Source organism: Chanodichthys erythropterus, chromosome 21 (assembly GCF_024489055.1).
Source record: "Chanodichthys erythropterus isolate Z2021 chromosome 21, ASM2448905v1, whole genome shotgun sequence".
NCBI lineage: Eukaryota > Metazoa > Chordata > Actinopteri > Cypriniformes > Xenocyprididae > Chanodichthys > Chanodichthys erythropterus.
In genome coordinates, this window is record NC_090241.1 from 7,710,001 (window position 1) to 7,730,157 (window position 20,157).

At 37.5% G+C, this 20,157-nt stretch overlaps 1 protein-coding gene across 1 annotated transcript in view; it reads right to left on the reverse strand.

Annotated features, from left to right (window-relative positions):
• The window catches only part of rapgef4b (Rap guanine nucleotide exchange factor 4b), a 48,077-nt gene that overhangs the window by 12,909 nt on the left and 15,011 nt on the right, over positions 1-20,157 (reverse strand). The window contains exons 5-11 of the mRNA XM_067374839.1: positions 8,600-8,672; positions 8,457-8,521; positions 3,657-3,763; positions 3,427-3,548; positions 886-1,069; positions 652-736; positions 498-558 (exon numbers count right to left, since the gene is read on the reverse strand). Of these exons, the coding sequence (XP_067230940.1) occupies positions 498-558; positions 652-736; positions 886-1,069; positions 3,427-3,548; positions 3,657-3,763; positions 8,457-8,521; positions 8,600-8,672 (697 nt within the window). The remainder of the gene's footprint in view (positions 1-497; positions 559-651; positions 737-885; positions 1,070-3,426; positions 3,549-3,656; positions 3,764-8,456; positions 8,522-8,599; positions 8,673-20,157) is intronic.

Genomic DNA, 20,157 nt, shown 5'->3' on the forward strand with positions numbered 1-20,157 from the left:
AAAAAATAAGTGCAATGTACTTATTGGGCTCATATTGAATTGCAAAACACTTTTGCTGCTATTGAGGTGGGATACGGGTAAGCTTTGGTGGTATATGGGTAGGTTTAAGGGTAGGGGTAAGGTGTAAGGGATGGGTCAACAGTGTAATTATAAATGTAATTACAGAAAATAATTACAGATGTAATTACATGCAGATGTTTTAAAAATATAAGTGCAATGTAAAAACATGTGTGTACACAATAAGTGCATGGTATCAAATGATTAATTTAAATGTAAGTACATAATAGTTAAGGACACTTAATATAAAGTGGGACCGAAAACTTTAACTATAAACTGTATTTATGATCCAATAAATGCAGCCTTGGTGAGCATAAGGCACGTCTTAAAAAAATATTAGAAACCCCAAACTTTTAAATGGTTGTGAACCTATCTCTTTCAAAATTTGTATTAGTTAATAATCAGAATCTAAAAAGCAGTAAAGAGGCATTGAAACTCACAGACAGTGCCTGCTTTGGCATGTGACTCAAAGATGAGGACACCAGCGAGCTCTCTCTTCACCTGCAGGGGGCAGCACGATCACAGCTCATGTTAGTATGTTCATACCAGGCATTATTGTGTAAATGAGGCACAGAGGTTGTATGGAGGTCTTACAGTGTTAGATAGATGAGAGAGAGCTTTGATATGCAGCAGCTCATCATAAATTATCTCTAGGTCTTCAGCTGTTCTTTGACCTGGCCTGTAAAGGGAGCATGTCACATAGATAGAAGGGAGGAGTTCAAGAAGAGTGAAATAGTAACATGCAGTATCAAGCACTCCTGTCCTAATGGGACCAAAATGCAAATTTCAAATGAATAAGTACTGCAGGGGGCGCTGTTGGTCACTCACGGTTTCCTGAGGATCATTCGCATGTGTGCGTCAGGGCCGATCTGAGAGAGGAAGAGGAGGGTCTCCTGCAGCTCTTCCTCAGCTTCACGTTTCTCATCGTCGCTAGGCAACACCGCATCCTCTTCCTCGTCATCAAGGAAACGATAAAAAAGGTACTTATCTTGAAAGCTGAGCTCATGGTCAACTATCGACATAAAAAATAAGAGAGATGAAATACAGCATGTGATCTGGTGCATGAAGCTATTCAGAAGCTCTTATTGGTGTCATTTTAAGAAGTTCATGGGGGATTATTTTTATTTTATCAAGCTATTACTTGGTTTGACAAACTGGGTAATTCCTGTTATGCAGTACAGAACTCAATGTTCAGCTGCGACAGCTAAGCAAGTGCCCTAGAAATGAATGGGAGTGTAAATATAACAGACGTAGGCTAGTAAGAGCTGTGCATGTAAACCTCACTCCCCTGAACTCAAGAGGTGCTCTAGCAACTGATGCTAGAGACTGCGGCCTTTAGCCTCCTTGTTAGAGAACCCACCTCCCATGCGGACAGGCCCGGGTTCGCATCCCGCTTGGAGCGGGCAGGTGTGAACTGGAGGGTCTACATTGGTGCCATGACCCGGATGGGAGTGAGGTTTAGGGGGGTGAGTGTAGCGGAGGCCAGCTAGTAGCCGCTGTGCAAGTAAACCTCACTCCTCTGATCTCAAGAGGCATTCTAGAGACTGCGGTCTTTAGCCTCCTTGTTAGAGTGCCCGACTCCCATGCTGCCGGACTGGGGTTCGAGTCCTGATTAGAGCGGGTGGTTCGAACAGGAGGGGTTACATTGGTGCCATGACCCGGATGGGATTGACGTTTAGGGGAGGTGAGTGTAACAGATGTAGGCTAGTAGAAGCTGTGCATTTAAACCTCATTCCCCTGATCTCAAGAGATGCTCTAGTGACTGACGCTAGGGGTTGTAGCCTTTAGCCTCCTTGTTAGAGCATCCGACTCCCAAGTGGTTGGCCCCGGGTTCGCGCTCTGCGTGGAGCGGGCAGGTGCGAAATGGAAGGGCTACGTTGGTGCCGTGACCCCGATGGGAGTGAGGTTTAGGGAGGTGAGTGTAACAGAGGCCAGCTAGTAGTCGCTGTGTGTGTAAACCTCACTCCCCTGAACTCAAGAGGTGCTCTAGCGACTGATGCTAGAAACTGCGGTCTTTAGCCTCCACGTTAGAGCGTCCGACTCCCACGCTGGAGACCCAGGTTCGAGGTCTGCGCAGAGTGGGGCAAGTAGGACCTGGGTGAGGGGTTACACTAACATCTTTCTTCAGTTTTTAAAGACCTCAATGCAAAAACAAAATGTAAAGTGATTTTGAAGTCAATTAAAAAACCTAATTGATTTCTTCATAAAAGCAGTGTTGTTATTGTTAACTAAAACTATTAAGTGTGTTTGGTGTTTGGTTATTGGTTACATGAAAAAAATAAATGGCAACTATCTGAAATAAGTTGAAGTTGAAAGTACTAAAATTACTAAAACTGAAATAAAAATAAAGCTAAATAAAAATATTAAAAAACAAAAGGTGCATCCCAATTCGCATACTTATGCACTATTCTATGACGTTTTTAAGTATAAATAGTGCGAGTAGTGCGTTCAGAAAATCCCAAAAAGAAAAAGTACACTTTAAATACCCGGATGATGCACTAAATTGATGGAAAAAACGAATTGTGGAATGTTGGACACTTCATGCACTCAATTGTCACAGCTTTAATTATGTAGTGGAGGGGGAGGGGCTGTCAGACTCCAATGTTAAATGACAAAATAACCTTATACAATTCAAGCACTACATGGATGAGTACATAGTGCATAAGTGCATAGTGTATAGTGCGTCATTTGGGACGCAACTTAAAACTACAAACCCGATTCCAAAAAAAGTTGGGACACTGTACAAATTGTGAATAAAAAAGGAATGCAATAATTTACAAACCTCATAAACTTATATTTTATTCACAATAAAATATAGATAACATATCATGTTGAAAGTGAGACATTTTGAAATGTCATGCCAAATATTGGCTCATTTTGGATTTCATGAGAGCTACACATTCCAAAAAAGTTGGGACCGGTAGCAATAAGAGGCCGGAAAACCAAAACAATGAGATTATGCTGCGTTCACGCCATAACTACCGTAACTAAGAGATGGCAACCCGTGATGTTCTACTCAGAGCTGTTCATGTTCACAGACTGAATTATGTGTTATGGAAACAATATCCTGAATCTGCAGCAGTCAGGTGGTACAAGTCAGAGCTCTTTAAGTTGTTTACATTCATTATTATTGTAATGTTATGTTAAATACTTTGAGACATGATTTTACGGCATCTCTCGTGACGCATTGCAGACTCTGCTCTGGCTGTGTGTGTTCATGATTTTTGAAGGAGGTGTTGTTTTGGAGACACTCAGAAGGGAGGGTGGATACTTATGCATTCAGAACTAGCTTCTCTGAAATTGCCTACACTACCTTTAACCTGGCTGTCACAACAGCAAATGGTACAGGAGTATGTGTTTGTTGTGTACCGTGATTCAGGACCCCTTCCTCCAGGAAAACCTGCCACATTCCCACAGCGTGAGCTCTACTGTGAACACACGAGCTCTGCTGAAGCAGCCAGTCGACCAGCTCCGTGCCGACACAACACTGCCTGCAAACACACATACAGGTCACGCTGAACACAGATATGTACTATGGTATAGATGAATAAATATTACATATGATGTGCCATATAACATATGTCAATACACACACACACCTGTAGGTTTTCAGATGATATTTTCTGTCTCTGATCATGTGGGGAGCTCTGGCCAGAATAGCATTACGTAAGACTTTTTCTGCCCTCAAAATCTTTTCTGATGGGACCTGAAGCAAAATTCGGAACAGAGAGAGAGAGGAAGTTGAGAGTGAGGCACAGAAATCACTCAGCACAGCCTATTTTCCAACTACAGCACAAGACCCTTTTACAGCTCACGTGATCAAATAGTTGCGCGCGCATTTTGGCAACGGAAGTGGTGTTGTTGCCTATTGGTTTTAACGTGTTAACAACTCTGAAAGTTTTTCAGGGCTCTCAAGTGTAAGCATGTTGAGCATGACAGTCATTCATTTCGGTCTTTTGTCACGCACTCCCGCCACACATTGTATTTCTCACGCAGAAAAACTATTTTTGATATATTTAATATGCCGCTGCGCCGGGCAGGAATCAAGCGCATCTCCCCTGGAGTAGCCTGCCACTTATCAGCCAATCAAAAAAAGAAAGAGGTTACACAGTAGCCAATCAGAAAATAGCACTATTGTATCTGGGTAAGATTTAACGCAACAACAAATGAAAAAAAAGCATATCCTGGAATTGTTCACCATCATCCTCGTTCACCCACAGAGGAAAATACTGGAGCTCTGAGCATCACTTTGAGCACAGAATAAGTCATGATCTCCTATTTTAATGTTACAACAAATTCACAGCTTGTTTGACACAAACAACGACAACTTGACTGCTGTTAGAGAATGTTTCCTAGATAATCAGCATCAGTTTTTCATAAGTGTCTGAACTTAGTTTGTCAACAGTTTTACAGCCTGTTCACTGAAAACACCTGCTCAGTAGTCTAGACCTAGTTATATTTTCGTTATCACACGATGACTGACATTTTGTCACATTTAACATCTCTCTCTCCAAATAGGCTTAATAATTTTATTAGCACTAAATAAATTATAGTGTATTACATCGTCGATGTTATTGGTCACTTTAAAAATCATGTCATGTTGTTGGATATTTGTCATTCTTGCCGGTCTTTAAAACTTGAGAGCCCTGGTTTATGTATATATATCTGGCCACTGTATTTGGCCATCTGCTAACATCTTCTATCCACTCGACTACACGGATCTGATAGCCGGATACCATTTGATAAAGTCAGCTTTTTAAAATAACTTTATCTGTCTGTGTTGCTTAATCCGCTCGTGAAGCAGTAGATATATATATCACTTTCGGAGTTGCTAACACTGTTAGAAGTTCTGGCAACGGAAGTGGTGTTGTTCCCCATAGGTTCACCACTTCCGTTGCCAAAATGCGCGCGCATACGTTGCTACGTCATCATTGTGTACAAACAGTAAAAGGGTCTATTCATTGAGATTCAATTGCCTGCACTCAATTTGCAAGTGTAGATGACAAAAGATCTTTTTCAAAAGATTTTAAATTCAATTAATTATACAAAATAAACATAAAATTGAGGTGACGACGGTCTTGAGTTATGTGGATGGAACTAGGAATTACTGCCAAATTAATCATCAAAACTGTTCTTTGGTCACTCTTGGAAAACAGATAATTTAAAAATTTATTTTTTTAAATCTTAAATTTAATTTTTATTGTCCAAAGTACAGGGGCAGTCATCTACGGAGCCCCTGAAGGGACTTTTGCAAAAATAAAAAATATATAGAAACATTTTGCGTACTCCTAAGTAACTATAACTTGTGCAAGAGAAACTTTTCACATACACACAGGAGTTTTTTGTGTGCTCAGTGCTCACACATTAAAATTTCTACTTTATGTATACTATAACCTGTTTCCTTTGTGCGTCACTGCCATTTTACCATGAAGAAAACTAGAGTATAGATACGCATGAATTAAAGGGTTAATTCACCCAAAAATTAAAATTATGTCATCAATTCATGTCGTTCTAAACCTGTAAGACTGTTCATGTTCGGAACGCAAATGAAGATCTTTTTGATGAAATCTGAGAGCTTTCTGTTCCTCCATAGACAGCTATGCAATTAAAATTTTTGATGCTTTAAAAAGTTTATAAACAGATTGTAAAACTAATTCATATGAATTGGTTTAGTCCAAATTTTCTGAAGAGACATGATCACTTTAAATGATGAACAGATTGAATTAAAAAAGCTTTTATTCATTAACTCACACATCAGTCATGGTAAACAGAAGCTCAAGCATGTTTGCTTGACACACGCGAGAACCACTGAGGTTCATTCTCGTATTACGCAGCACGTTTGAGCTTCCGCAAGAGGTTTGTTCTCCCACATCATTCAGGTTCGGTTGAGCTTTTGTTTATGTTCGCTGATCAATGTTTTTATGTGAGTAAAAGCCTAAATTAAATGAACTTTTTATAAACTTTTTGAAGCATCAAAATTTCAATTGCCTAGGCTGTCTATGGAGGGACAGAAAGCTCTCAGATTTCATCAAAAAGATCTTCATTTGCGTTCGAATGAAGTGAAAGTTTTACGGGTTTGGAATGGCATGAGGGTGAGTAATTAATGACAGAATTCTTGGGTGAAATAAACCTTTAATAAAGATCTGTTTGCTCAAACTTTGGCTTTCGTTAGGGCAGGAATCTCTAATATCACGGCTTTATGTCCACTTTAACAAATCCTCTGTGACAGCCGAGAAACCTCACTGTGAAATGGGCTGATGGTGGGTCCAGTGAGGGTCCATAAAACCATGTTCAAGGGTTCAGTATACCTCTAACATCATGGCCTTATGTTCGCTTTAATGCCTCCTCTGTGGCGGCTGTGAAACCACGGCGTGGTGTGAAATGGGCTGATGGAGCAAGGATGTGTGCGTTGGGCTGATAAAAAGTACTCAAATTTCATTAGAGCAGTTTGTCTAGTACAAGGTTGAATCCAGTTACTTATTTGTCATTTTTTAAGCTCAAGCCTCCCCTTTATAAGCACTGTTAGAATTGAACAAAGAAAATAAGCATTTCTCTGCCACCTGTAAGGATGCCTTAAAGGTGCCCTAGAATAAAAAATTGAATTTATCTTGGCATAGTTGAATAACAAGTGTTCAGTACATGGAAAAGACATACACTGAGTTTCAAACTCCATTGTTTCCTCCTTCTTAAATAAATCTCATTTGTTTAAAAGACCTCCGAGGAACAGGCGAATCTCAACATAACACCGACTGTTATGTAACAGTCGGGGTGTACGCCCCCAATATTTACATATGCCAGCCCATGTTCCCAACATTATGAAAGGCATTAGACAAGGGCAGCCAGTAACGTCTGGATCAGCACGGCTGAATCATCAGACTAGGTAAGCAAGCAATAACAATAGCGAAAAATAGCAGATGGAGCAATAATAACTGACATGATCCATGATATCATGATATTTTTAGTGATATTTGTAAATTGTCTTTCTAAATGTTTCGTTAGCATGTTGCTAATGTAGGCTAGTGTTGGTTAAAGTTACTATCGTTTCTTACTGTATTCACGGAGACAAGAGACGTCGCTATTTTCATTTTTAAACACTTGCAGTCTGTGTAATTCATAAACACAACTTCATTCTTTATAAATCTCTCCAACAGTGTGTAATGTTAGCTTTAGCCACGGAGTACTATCAAACTGGTAAGGAATCAAATATAAACATCCAAATTAATACTATACTCACATGACCCGAAGCATGCATGCAGCATGCATGACGAACAGCTTGTAAAGATCCATTTGAGGGTTATATTAGCTGTGTGAACTTTGTAAATGCACTGTATTATAGAGTCGAGAGCTCAGGGGGCAGGGAGCATGAGATTTAAAGGGCCAGCAGCCCCTGAATCGGTGCATAGTTAATGATGCCCCAAAATAGGCAGTTAAAAAAATTTATTTAAAAAAATGTATGGGGTATTTTGAGCTGAAACTTCACAGACACATTCAGGGGACACCTTAGACTTATATTACATCTTGTAAAAAAAAAAGTTTGACGGCACCTTTAAATCTGACAGTTTAATAAAGGGTGTTTCATCTTGTGAAATATGAAATTTTAGTACATTTTACTGTACCAATAGTTTTTTAATTGGCCATTCAATTTCAATTTGGGACAATATAAATATACTGCCTACCAATGTTTTTTTATGAACCATTAAACTTAGCATATGACAATGAACACCGAGCCACCTATTGTGCCATTAGCCCATTTCATACCACAGTTTCATCAGTTAAATTTGTTGAAGTGGACATAAGGCCTTGAAATATGATGTACTGCCCTAACCACAGCCAAATTTTGAGTTTTTTGTTATCAGTCTTTTTTAGGGACCCTTGAATTTGGCAAATAGGACAATGCACACAGCTGTATTGCATCATCAGCCCATTTCAGGGTGCAGTATCTCGGCCGTCACAGTGGATTCGTTAAAGTGAACATAAAGCTGTATATTAGCATTATACCACCCTAATGAAAGCCAAATTATTTATTAATCTTTATTAATTCATGCGCTTCCTTGCTCTTTTTTTCTCGTTTTCATAGTAACAGTGATGCACAAAGGAAATATATTATAGACAGTATACATAAACTGGAAATGTATATAAAATGCATGAGCACATAAAAAAAATCCACGCTCATGTGAAAAGTTTCTTGTGCACAAGAGAAAGTCTGTATATTTTTTATTTTTGAAAAGATCCCTTAGTAATCAACATAGACACAGGCAAAACACTACCAGCGAATGTGAATATTCATTTTAACAGACAAATAAAAAATAAAATAAAAGCAAAACTGATTCTATATAACCCATTAAAATGTAAAGGTGATGAATGAGAACATGTAACTATAACTGATAGAACAATCCTACCTTATTCAGGTTTTTTGACATAAAATTGAGAGGGTCGCTGTTGAGATTCTCTTTGTCCGGCATTCCTGCATAAAACAGAAAGATTGCTGAGAAATCATCATTGATGCCTTGTGTGAATGTGTATGTTTGCGTATGATACTCACTATCATTTGTAGCCCCACTGTCCATCACTCCGTACGGCGGGGCGAGAAGCCCTGCCATGCACTGCCTGTATTTCTGCAACACACAGAATAACACAATGAAAATTTATTCCAATCCCCCAACACCTCAGAGCTGTACTGAGTCATTTTCATACAGGTGAAATGAACGCCTTTACATCATTAAAGTGAAAGCTCCATAGTAAGAACGCTGAGCTCCACCAATCAGATGGAAGCCTTTTGTGGCTTGGCAACGATCACTTGAATATTCAGATGTTTTTGTTCCTTTTCTCTCCGTATCGCCATGGTGATTAGTGACGAGGTGCCACATGCAGCTGAGAAACAGCAGGCAATGAATGAAACACTGATACCGGCCCAAACTCACCTAGAGTTCAAACACACATTATACTGCACCTGGAAATCTTTTTACATATTGGTTGAGAAGTTGATTTATTCAGCCAGTGTGAATGGAGTTTACAGCATCAAACTGAAAAAAAAAAAAATTTTTCTTAATAAGTATTTTTGTCTCGTTTTCCAGAATTATTATCTAAAGATCCCCCCCAAAAAACGAAAAAAAAAGAAGAAAAAATTAACCAAATCTGAACAAAATTAAATGGTTTATGCTTAAAACGAGGAAAAAAACTATCCAACAATGGGTTTAATAATAAACTAGATTCAAGATATACTCTTCATTATAAATCTTTATGAGTAAATGTGGCGAGCAGGGCGGGCGAGAGCCGTGAGGGAACGGTGCGAGAGTTAATGAGGCGCACCAGCCTTGAGTCTCTCACGGAGGAGCTCCGGAAGCATAAAAGGAGGAGCAAAAACAGTGAAGGACGAGAGAGGACCAGGCCTAGACTTTATTTTATGTTTTATTATGTTTGTGTGGCCGGCAGACGTCCGCGAGGGTCTGCCGGCATTACTTTCTCATGTATTTGTTTATTTTGGAATTAAAGTTTTGTTGAATGTTCGCCGGTTCCCGCCTCCTTCTTCCCACATCTACGAACCGTGTTACAGTAAACTTATCATGTTTACTCATAAATACTGACAAAATACCGATGAATAAAGTTATTTTTGCAGTGAAGGAAATCTAATAACTACAGGCCTTTCTTATAATTTTTTAGCAAATTGATTGACTAAAAAGCAGGTTCTTTTTCAGTCATCAGGCTGTAGGGTCCTGCAGAATCACCCCTTATTATAAAGTAAGAGTTTATATCAAGAAGAACAAGTTTATATCACTTTCTTATTATCCACAAAAAGTCCACATAAATATGAAAGACAGCACAAATCTTAGAAATAATGGTTTGTAAAATCACATTCACACACACTACCATTTAAACATTTGGGTTAAGATTATTTTAATGTTTTTGAAATAAGTCTCTTATGCTCACCAAGGCTGCATTTATTTGACAAAAATTCAGTAAAAATAGTAATAATGTGAAAATCATCACCATTTAAAATGTTTACTTTTTAAAAACATTTTAAAATGTAATTTATTCCTCTGATCCAAAGCAGAATTGTTTATGTCCACCGCTTCCAGGTTTTACGTCAGAACGCCGACACAGCGTAGGAGAATGAATTTGTTGATTATTTTTGTTTTGTTTTTGCTCACAAAAAGTTTTCTAGTCGCTTCATAACATTAAGGTTGAACCACTGTAGTCACATGGACTATTTTAATGATGTTATTACTACTTTTCTGGACCTTGAATGACGGTAATTACGTTGCTTTCTATGGGAAAAAAAAAAAACTCTTGGATTTCATCAAAAATATCTTAATTTTGTGTTCCAAAGATGAACAAAGGTCTTACTGGTTTGGAACGACATGGGGGTGAGTGAATAATGACAGAAATTTCATTTTTGTGTGAACTAATCTGTTAACACTGCATTTACACGGGGCGTCGGCTTTAACGCTTAACAGAGGGCGTGTCTGAAGCTTGATGCTGACGCGACCATCATAGTGACAACAGCCAATCACTTTCCGGTGTATTTGCATAAGGTGATCTGATTGGCTGACGCCTGCATTGGCGCATGAAAAATTTAGAAATTTTCAACTTCTGCCGCAAGCAACGCGAGTGAAGCGACACGACGGAACCCACAGTTCAGTTCGGCGATGCGTGACGTCACCCATTCAAAGTAAATGAGAAGCGTTAACGGCGACGCCTTATGTGAATAAGGGTCTCTGAGTGAACTGATGTAATACAGATCTTCATTATCATTAAATTTAGTACTACGCCCCATGGTACTCTGATGTGTTGTGTTTCCATTGAGTAGAACTGACAGAGTGCCCAGAGGACATTCTGTATGATAAAGTGAACTAAATGTTTAGTGCTAAAGAATCAGAGAGGGTTACAACTGCAAATTGCAGCAGATGGTTTCCTTTGGCTACTGATCTGAAGTCTTCAAACAGGCTTTTGTACCATTCACACAAATGCACTTTGTATATCCTGTTTCCTTCCTGTTTCCTGAAGCTTAAACAAAAGCTAACTTTTTCTTAACTTCTCCCATCCCCCAGACTTGCAGACCAACACAGACACACACAACAAAATAACACGTTGTTCTTTCCAGCTGGCTGCCTTCACATAGGTTAAGTAATTCAGTCAGGATTATGCAATTAACAGCATATAAGCACACAGAACAAGTGTACTTCCTCCCTCAGTGCCCCGTCAGGCGGTGCCCCCTGCAGCCTGGCACAGAACTGACCCAGAGAGACAGAAGCCCCTCAACATTCAACGCACATCTTCGGCTTTCAGCAGCTGATATTCACCTCATAGCCACACAAGGACAGGGCCTCTTTATCAAGTTATTAACATACTATCAGAAAAAAATACATTCTAAAAACGCATTAAAAATCACATGTAGGGAAGGTACGCAAGACATGTATCAAAAAGCAGAACCATGATTGGCACCAGTAAGAATCAATACCACCGCTGAAAAAGACCTCATGACATCATTAACCTCAAAAACCACAGTGATATTGATGCGGCTCTGAGTCTGAACCCAGTGCTAGTACTACTATATCAATTTTAAGCGTGGTTTCTTGAAATTTAAACAATGAAAATAGCACCAAATCCTTATGCATGTGGCGTAACTGAAGCCAATGGGACTCACCCTAAGAGTTTGTGTAGTGTAGTCCGACAGAGAATCCCACAGGGACGTGATACTTGTCTCCTTCCTAAACACTGCCAACTTCCCAGCATTATCCAGGAAAACCCAGGACACCTCCTCTCCTTTTGATGCACAGACATAAAATCAAACACACACCCTAACGCTCCAGTTACACACGTATGGATAATGTGATCCAGTGTCTGCTCTTTGGATCTTTCTGGCCGAGCATCTGACTGGACTTCAGTCACCGTTGCCAGGCAATAGCTGTAGCCAATCAGAGAGCTGCGTTCACTCAATTCACCCTGTACCAGAGCATTACACATGAGTGAGAGAGAGGAAACTATGGGCTGCTAAAAGGTTCTCAAAAGCTCATGGCTTCATCAATTATTAAGGGTATTAAATTGTATTTACACTGAACGGACAGCTCTGTGTGTGTGTGTGTGTGTGTGTGTGTGTGTGTGTGTGTGTGTGTGTGTGTGTGTGCATGTGTGTGTGTGTGTGTGTGTGTGCCCTACAGCAGTAGTGAAATCACCTTTATCACATTAGAGAGGAGGGTAGTCTGTCTTTGAGGATCAGTTACTTCAGCCCTTTTCCAGTCAGGTAAACACTAATGTAGTTTATGACTTTAAGAGGACCCTGTTTTGTTGCACATCAGAGATCAAGTCCAGTCCATTTGTGAACTTTGTGAGTCTTAGTGTTATTATTAATATACTATTATAGTGTTTATTAATATTTTTATTAATTTAGTTTAATTTTTAGGAATTTTGTTATGTGCATTTGCCATTTTTATAATTTTTTTAAATATTATTTAGCATTAAAGGGGTCATGAATTAAGAAATCAACTTTTCATACAAGCTTTTGATATATAAGGTCATACTATAAGAAAACTTACAGGATAAAAGCTTTTATTTACACCAGGCCCATTGAACGACTGATCCAGGAATGTGCCTATAGATAGGTGAAACTCCGCCTCCGCAGAAGAAATCAACGCCTACTTCACCATTGCAACGTTAGCCCCGCCCACTAGCGTGTTAGTGAGATGATGAGTAGAGAATAGCGATAAAGGACAAGAATAGCATGACCAGTTACCAATTCAGTTTACCAATGCATTACCAAAGTCTCAGTTGAGCTTTATTTATTTGTATTCGTATTTTACTTTATTCATATTTTATTTGATTTATTTGTATTTATTTCACTGTGGATTCTTTGGTAAATCAATTGCATTTCAGCACAGGCTTTGCAAACAGACTTTTACTATATGGACTCGACAGTAATGCAACAACATGTAAGTAACTGTTTTAATTCTAATGCCCGATCTGATATGTAATGATTCATGTACAGTCATGTACAGTGACTAAAAGGTCAACTTCGCATTGTTTCTCTTAATAGGATGTAAATAATCTGTTATTTAAATGGTGAGTAAATTATATAAAGAATCGATCAAAGAACACTCCCTTTACAATCGCTGGAGCTGTCAATCAAACAGCGCAAGTTTTCCTGGACACACGCCAAAACGGCAAATCTCTTATTTACAATGCATTTGCACTATTAGTTACTATGAAAGCATTCGTTAGTGTGCAGAAATTGAGTTGCAATGACAAGATCACTGCTTTCATGCTCTCAATAACATGTCTGTGATCAGCTACAATGTTCTAATGCCATAAATGTAATGCAACACTTTTCACAATTAGTTAACATTGAGAGCTGTAATAGTAAAAACATGCTAAAAGTAGAGAGTAATACTTAGCTATTTCAAATGGAAAGATGTTAGCCAATCACAGCAGTGGGCATTTACACTGAAGACTCACAGCAGACACGCCCCTTAAAACAGAGCGTTCAAATAAGAGGGCTAAAATCAGAGTAGGAAAAATGCCCTTTATTTATTAATTGATGATTTTTGATGTAAAAAGCATACTAACATTATTAGTGCACCCCAGGAAACATTATAAAACAATAAAACAACGCAGGTCATGACCCCCTTTTTTTTCAATGCAACATTTCTAATTTTTGTGTAAGTTTTATTATTTATATATTTTTTATATTTTATTTAATTTCAGCTTTTTTTCAATTACTGAAAACAGTTTTAGCCTATTAACTGTCCTGGTAGCAGGACACTTGACTTGCTTTTTTTATTGCCTTTTTTTCCCACCTATCCCATATTTTAGTAATCATCATAAATTAAGTATCAATCAAACACTCAAAATTCATGACTCAAGACATTCTGTGTCCGTTTTGAAATTGGACAAAACGCTGTTACTTGAAAACATTTTAGCAAGCTCATTTTGTGTGATTTCACCTTCAAATTTGGAATAAATCTTGGTTAGATATATGGCTTTGATTTTCTAGTAATTTAAGAGTTCAAATTATTTTGTAATATATATATATATATATATATATATATATATATATATATATATATATATATATATATATATATATATATCCAATACAGGGTGCGATTTGTGAAAAAAACAGAAGGGGGGGATGTTTTGAAAAGTTTTTTTTTTTTTTTTTTTTTTTTTTTAATTTGTTAAAAAACACAGTATAGCTATATACTATTTTTGGCAGCTGTTACAGAAACATTTTTACCAAAAAAAATATTCTGATTTAACCTTGAGATTTGAAGTATTAGATAGCTTAGATATTTGCACCACTACAAAGACACTAATTCTTAATTTCTGATAGAAATGCAAAATCAATCGGTAGTTTATAAAGAGACACAAACCTTTACATTTAATCGCGTTTGGTCCCATGTATTTTTGAGCACAGTGCATACACATACAAAGGTTTAGTCCAAAAGTGTGCATATTTGGAGAAATGCACATTTACCTCATATTTCATTAGATAGAATAAGCCAGGCCGTATGCAGGGTTTCATACCGAGATCAGAAAAAGTAGTTTGCTAGGGGGGTACATTTATTACATTTATACATAAATTTAGATTTCCCTGGTGTGCATATGTGCATTTTTAAGACGTTTTAAGGCCAACAAATTGGATAACAATTTAAAACCATGTCAACAAATTTGCGCATGCAATTCTTGAGTGCGCGCCATGAGCATAGTATAACGGCTGATTGGACAGTTGTGTTAAGTTTTACCGACATAGCCTGACAGCATCTCATCTGACCGCTGTTCACTGTTGTTCAACTGAAGCTCCCTCGTCCTCACCTAAGTTACCTTTCCCGCGCTCGTTTGACTTGTGCCTGGCGCTGAGGCCAAGTCAGAATGCGCCTCTGAAAAGTGTCCCGTTTGTTGAGGTCGTAAAGGGACAGTTCTATATAAACACAGCGTTTTAATTGGCGATGTTTTAAAAAAAAGATTTTTATTTTTGGTATTTTATATGCTCTGTTGGTGGTTTGTGGAGTAGGATAAAAATAATTCAGCAGAGGCAGGGATACATAGACCAGATACATAGACCGCCCCCCCCTACAAATCGCACCCTGCATATATATATATATATATATATATATATATATATATATATATATATATATATATATCAAATCATAGATAACATAAAAAATGTTTAAACAGAGAAATTAAAAAAATGTATGCACAAAATGAGCTCATTTCAAATTTGATGCCTGCTACAGGTCTCAAAAAAGTTGGGACAGGGGCATGTTTGCCATGGCATCTCCTCTTCTTTTCAAAACAGTGTGAGGATGTCTGGGCATTGAAGTTATGGGTTTCTGGAGTTTTGGTGTTGAAATTTGGTCCCATTCGTGCCTGATATAGGTTTCCAGCTGTTGAAGAGTTCATGGTCGTCTTTGACGTATTTTTCTCTTATAGATGAAGATCTGGACTGCAGGCAGGCCAATTCAGCACCCGGACTCTTCTACGACGAAGCCATGCTGTTGTAATAGCTGCAGTATGTGGTTATGCATTGTCCTGCTAAAATACACAAGGCCTTCCCTAAAATAGACGTCATCTGGAAACCTTTATATACCTTTCAGCATTCATAGCGCCTTCCAAAACATGCAAGCTGCCCATACCGTATGCACTTATGCACCCCCATACCATCCGAGATGTTGGCTTTTGAACTGAACGCTGATAACACGCTGGAAGGTCTCCCTCCTCTTTAGCCTAGAGGACACAGTGTCCGTGATTTCCAACAAGAATGTCAAATTTGGACCCGTCTGACCATAGAACACTTTTCCACTTTGAAACAGTCCATTTTAAATGGATGGCGCTTCTGGACCATGTTCACATATGGCTTCCTTTTTGCATGATAGAGCTTTAGTTGGCATCTGCAGATGGCACGGTGGATTGTGTTTACCGACAGTAGTTTCTGCAAGTATTCCTGGGTCCATTTAGCAATGTCACTAACACAATCATGCTGTTGAGTGATGCAGTATCGTCTGAGGGCCCGAAGACCACAGGCATCCAATAAAGGTCTTCAGCCTTGTCCTTTACTCAAAGAGATTTCTCCAGTTTCTCTGAATCTTTTAATGATGTTATGCACTGTATATGATGAGATTTGGCAAAGCCTTTGCAATTTGACATTGAGGAACATTGTTTTTAAAGTATTCCACAATTTTCACAGCTCTGCCCATATTTACTTCTGAGAGACTCTGCCTATCTAAGACATCCCTTTTATAGCTAATCATGTAAGACACCTGATATCAATTAACTTAATTAGTTGCTAGATGTCATCCTAGCTGAAACTTTTCAAAATTTCTTGTTTTTTCAACCATTTGTTGCCCCTGTGCCAACTTTTTTGAGACCTGTAGCAGGCATCAAATTTGAAATGAGCTCATTTAGTGGATAAAAGTTTAAAATTTCTCAGTTTAAACATTTGTTATGTTATCTATGTTCTTTTGTGAATAAAATATTGGTTCATGTGATTTAAAAGTCTTTTAGTTTTCATTTTATTGAAATTTTAAAAATTTCCCAACATTTCTGGAATATGGGGTGTGTATATTTATATATATATATTTTTAAAGATTTCAATGAGGTGTATAAAGTCTGCAGACTACTGTGTTAGCCATGAATATATGAGTTTCTAAAAACGTTCATAGTTGAATACATATCGTGATCGAGGCTTTGAAAGGGTTTGAAATTGTGCACCTCACACACATATACACAAATATATGAACTCTGTCACCCTTTCCCTCATTCACACACACACACACACACACACACACACACTACTCGTACACAAACAAAAACACTCTCATGAGCACTCATCTGAATGAGAGGAGCTTTACAAAGAGAGAGATGAGGAAAATAGTAGAGAGACATAGAGATCTTTGCCCACATTGTTCCACTGATGCAGCAGCAGAGACTGATACATAATTCATGTTGTATGTTTGATTATTCAGCTGCATGTGTGAGATATGAAACAAAAATATGGCACATATGGTCACTATCAAGCTGTGAGATACGGGTGATACTATTTACACACAGCATTAATGACAGAAGCCTTACAGCCTCTGTGTGTCACACACACTGAGTCACAGTCACTACATGCTTTATGCTGAAATGATCAGCACATTAAAGTTATTACAATACAGAACACAGATTCTTCATAAGCAGGTGTCCACAGAAGACACTATGTCAAATGTTGGCTGTGCACATGCTTAAGGGATAGTTCACCCAAAAATGAAAATTCTGTCATCACTCAACCTCAAGTTGTTCCAAACCTGTATGAATTTCTTTTTTCTGCTGAACACAAAAGAAGATATTTTGAACTTGAAGAATGTTAGTAACCAAACAGTTGATGGGCCCCACTGACTTCTATTGTATTTTTTATTTTTTTTCCATACTATGGAAGTCAATGCGGCCCATCAACTGTTTGGTCACCTACATTCTTCAAAATATCTTCTTTTCTGTTCAGCACATAAAAAAAGAAGAAAAAAAAAACTCACCGAAATCTTCATTTCAATAGCTCTGAAATCTCGTTTGTGTTCAAATATGATGTCATAAATAAGTTTGACATGGCAGGATGTGCCTTATTTGAATATACATTAATATAAATGAAAAAGATTTTCCGTGAAATACCAATTTAAACCGTCTTCAGAAGCGTATTTGTCATGTGGACTAAATTATGGTGATTTTACAGTGATTTTTATGTCTATTTTTTAAAGCTTAATAGCCCCTGTCCCCATTCAATTGCTGAACAACACATTTATAAATTAAAAATAAAAATTAAGTGTTTGGAAATGATATGCGGTTTAGTAAGTGACAACAGATTCATTCAATTTTATTAACAACCACTTTAAAGCTATATTTTGAAGATGCATATAGCATATAAAGACCAATAAATATTTATATCCAGTAAAAGACTCTGTGGCATGATTAAATGCTGCAATATATGAGCTCTTATTACAGTTTTTTACAGACACTAGGACACATTTCTCAATACTTAGGTCACTTTTGCAAAACTCTTCACACAGTTCTCCTAACCAACTTTCAGCTTGGCAAAGCAGTTCATTTCACATTCAAAATGCACTACAACTACCAAAACACTGTATTCAGGTCTCAAATCAACTTATTCTTTCAGAACACTAGCAAAGGTTGACAGCCGACAAACACACTTTGTCACCCACAAAACAATGACCTGAAAAACACTAACAACATGTAGCATTATACAATGTTTTCTTATGTAAAACAAGGACACATCTCTGTTTATAATTCACTGCAATATATATTGCTGGAATGATGCAGAAATTGTCAATATTTTATGTAGTTTATTTATTTTTATAATTTTTTATAATTCCAAAATACAAGAATTTGTATACACACCATCCACTGATACAGATACAATTCAATTGTTTTTATAGCATTTAATTTTAAGATTTAAAATATATTTTATTAAAATATTACTGTAGGAATGTAGCAAATTGCTGTCTTATTCAGTTTTGTATTATGTTATTGTTTTGAACATAAGTTTAACAGTTTTGAAAACAGTATGTAAGCATGTGCAAATTGGCCTGTACGTACAAAGAGTTTTGGCAGTTGTTGTGTCTGAGTGAGAAAAGAATTCATGAAATTTGAGAGATGTAGTCATTGAATGCATTTTGTGCCAAAGCAATGATAATTGATCCTCAGTTTAGCCCACATAGACTTCTGTTGTGCTCACTGTGTGAAGAGTTTTGCAAAAGTGACCTAAGTATTGAGAAATGTGTCCTAGCGTCTGTAAAAAACTGTAATAGGCTATAAAGAAAAGCAATATGAGATGGGGATTGAATCTCTGTTTTTTTTTTTTTTCTTATATATATAATTACAGTCCATTTTTCTCATGACAGAAAGATTCAAGCATGAAGACACACAAAAAATTACCATATCAAAGTGTCTGTGTAATGCGTATCATACGGTCTCTCAAAGCTTTTGGAACTAACAACTATGCCAAATCCATTTAAGGCAATAAATAAGGATATCTTGCCTTTTTCACAACATCCCAATGCATTTACCCCCAATTCACTGCTCAGTTAACGTGACAAATTTCAAAGACCAACACATGACTCCTGAACCGATTATTGCTGAGACCACTGCTTTACACTTACAATATACACACACGCACATTCACACACTCTATGAAAGCCTGTTAAAGCTTGGGATTTGGCATATGACTGTGCTGAACAGCCCAGAGGATCTGACCGAGCTGTTAGCAGATCAGACAGTGCCACCCAGTGTTACTGTTGCTCATGATTAGCACTGAAAAAGTGCCTTATTGAAGAAACAGTGGCATTGATCAGAATGGAACAGAGGCATACTGCTTACATGGATTTATGTACTGTATGTGGCCTATTATTACTATTATTATTATTTTTAAATAGTATTAAGAATAGTATGAAATGATAACCAATAGCATGTAACATTTTTTGTCACGTGACCTTATATGATATGATATGATACTTTATTGTCAGAACATGTCTGAAATTTTTCTTGCATCACAGTATTTTCCATGATTGCAACAATCATCTCTTACACAACATCACTTAATCCACACACTCAAAAAAAACCAACAACAACAACAAAAAAAACCTTACTACATCCCACTACACAACACAGAACTTTTACAATACTCTGGATTTACGATTAAGTGTCTTATTTAGCTCAAGGATCGCCTGATGCACAAACGAGTGTTCCAGTTTCAGTTTTTTGAATCTTGGGATTCTGTACCTCTGATTTGATGGTAATAATTCAAACACATTATGCAGGACATGATTAGGATCAGAAATTATATTATTAGCCAGTCTTAACAAATTATTATAATAAGTTGTATCATATAACTTCTCTAGAGGCTGGCCAACAATCCTTGAGAAGATTTTTAATTGATTAAACAACTGTGTTTTTAAAGGTGCCATCGAATGCTTTTTTTTACAATATGTAATCTAAGTCTAAGGTGTCCCCTGAATGTGTCTGTGAAGTTTCAGCTCAAAATACCCCATAGATTTTTTTTAATTAATTTTTTTAACTGCCTATTTTGGGGCATCATTAACTATGCACCGATTCATG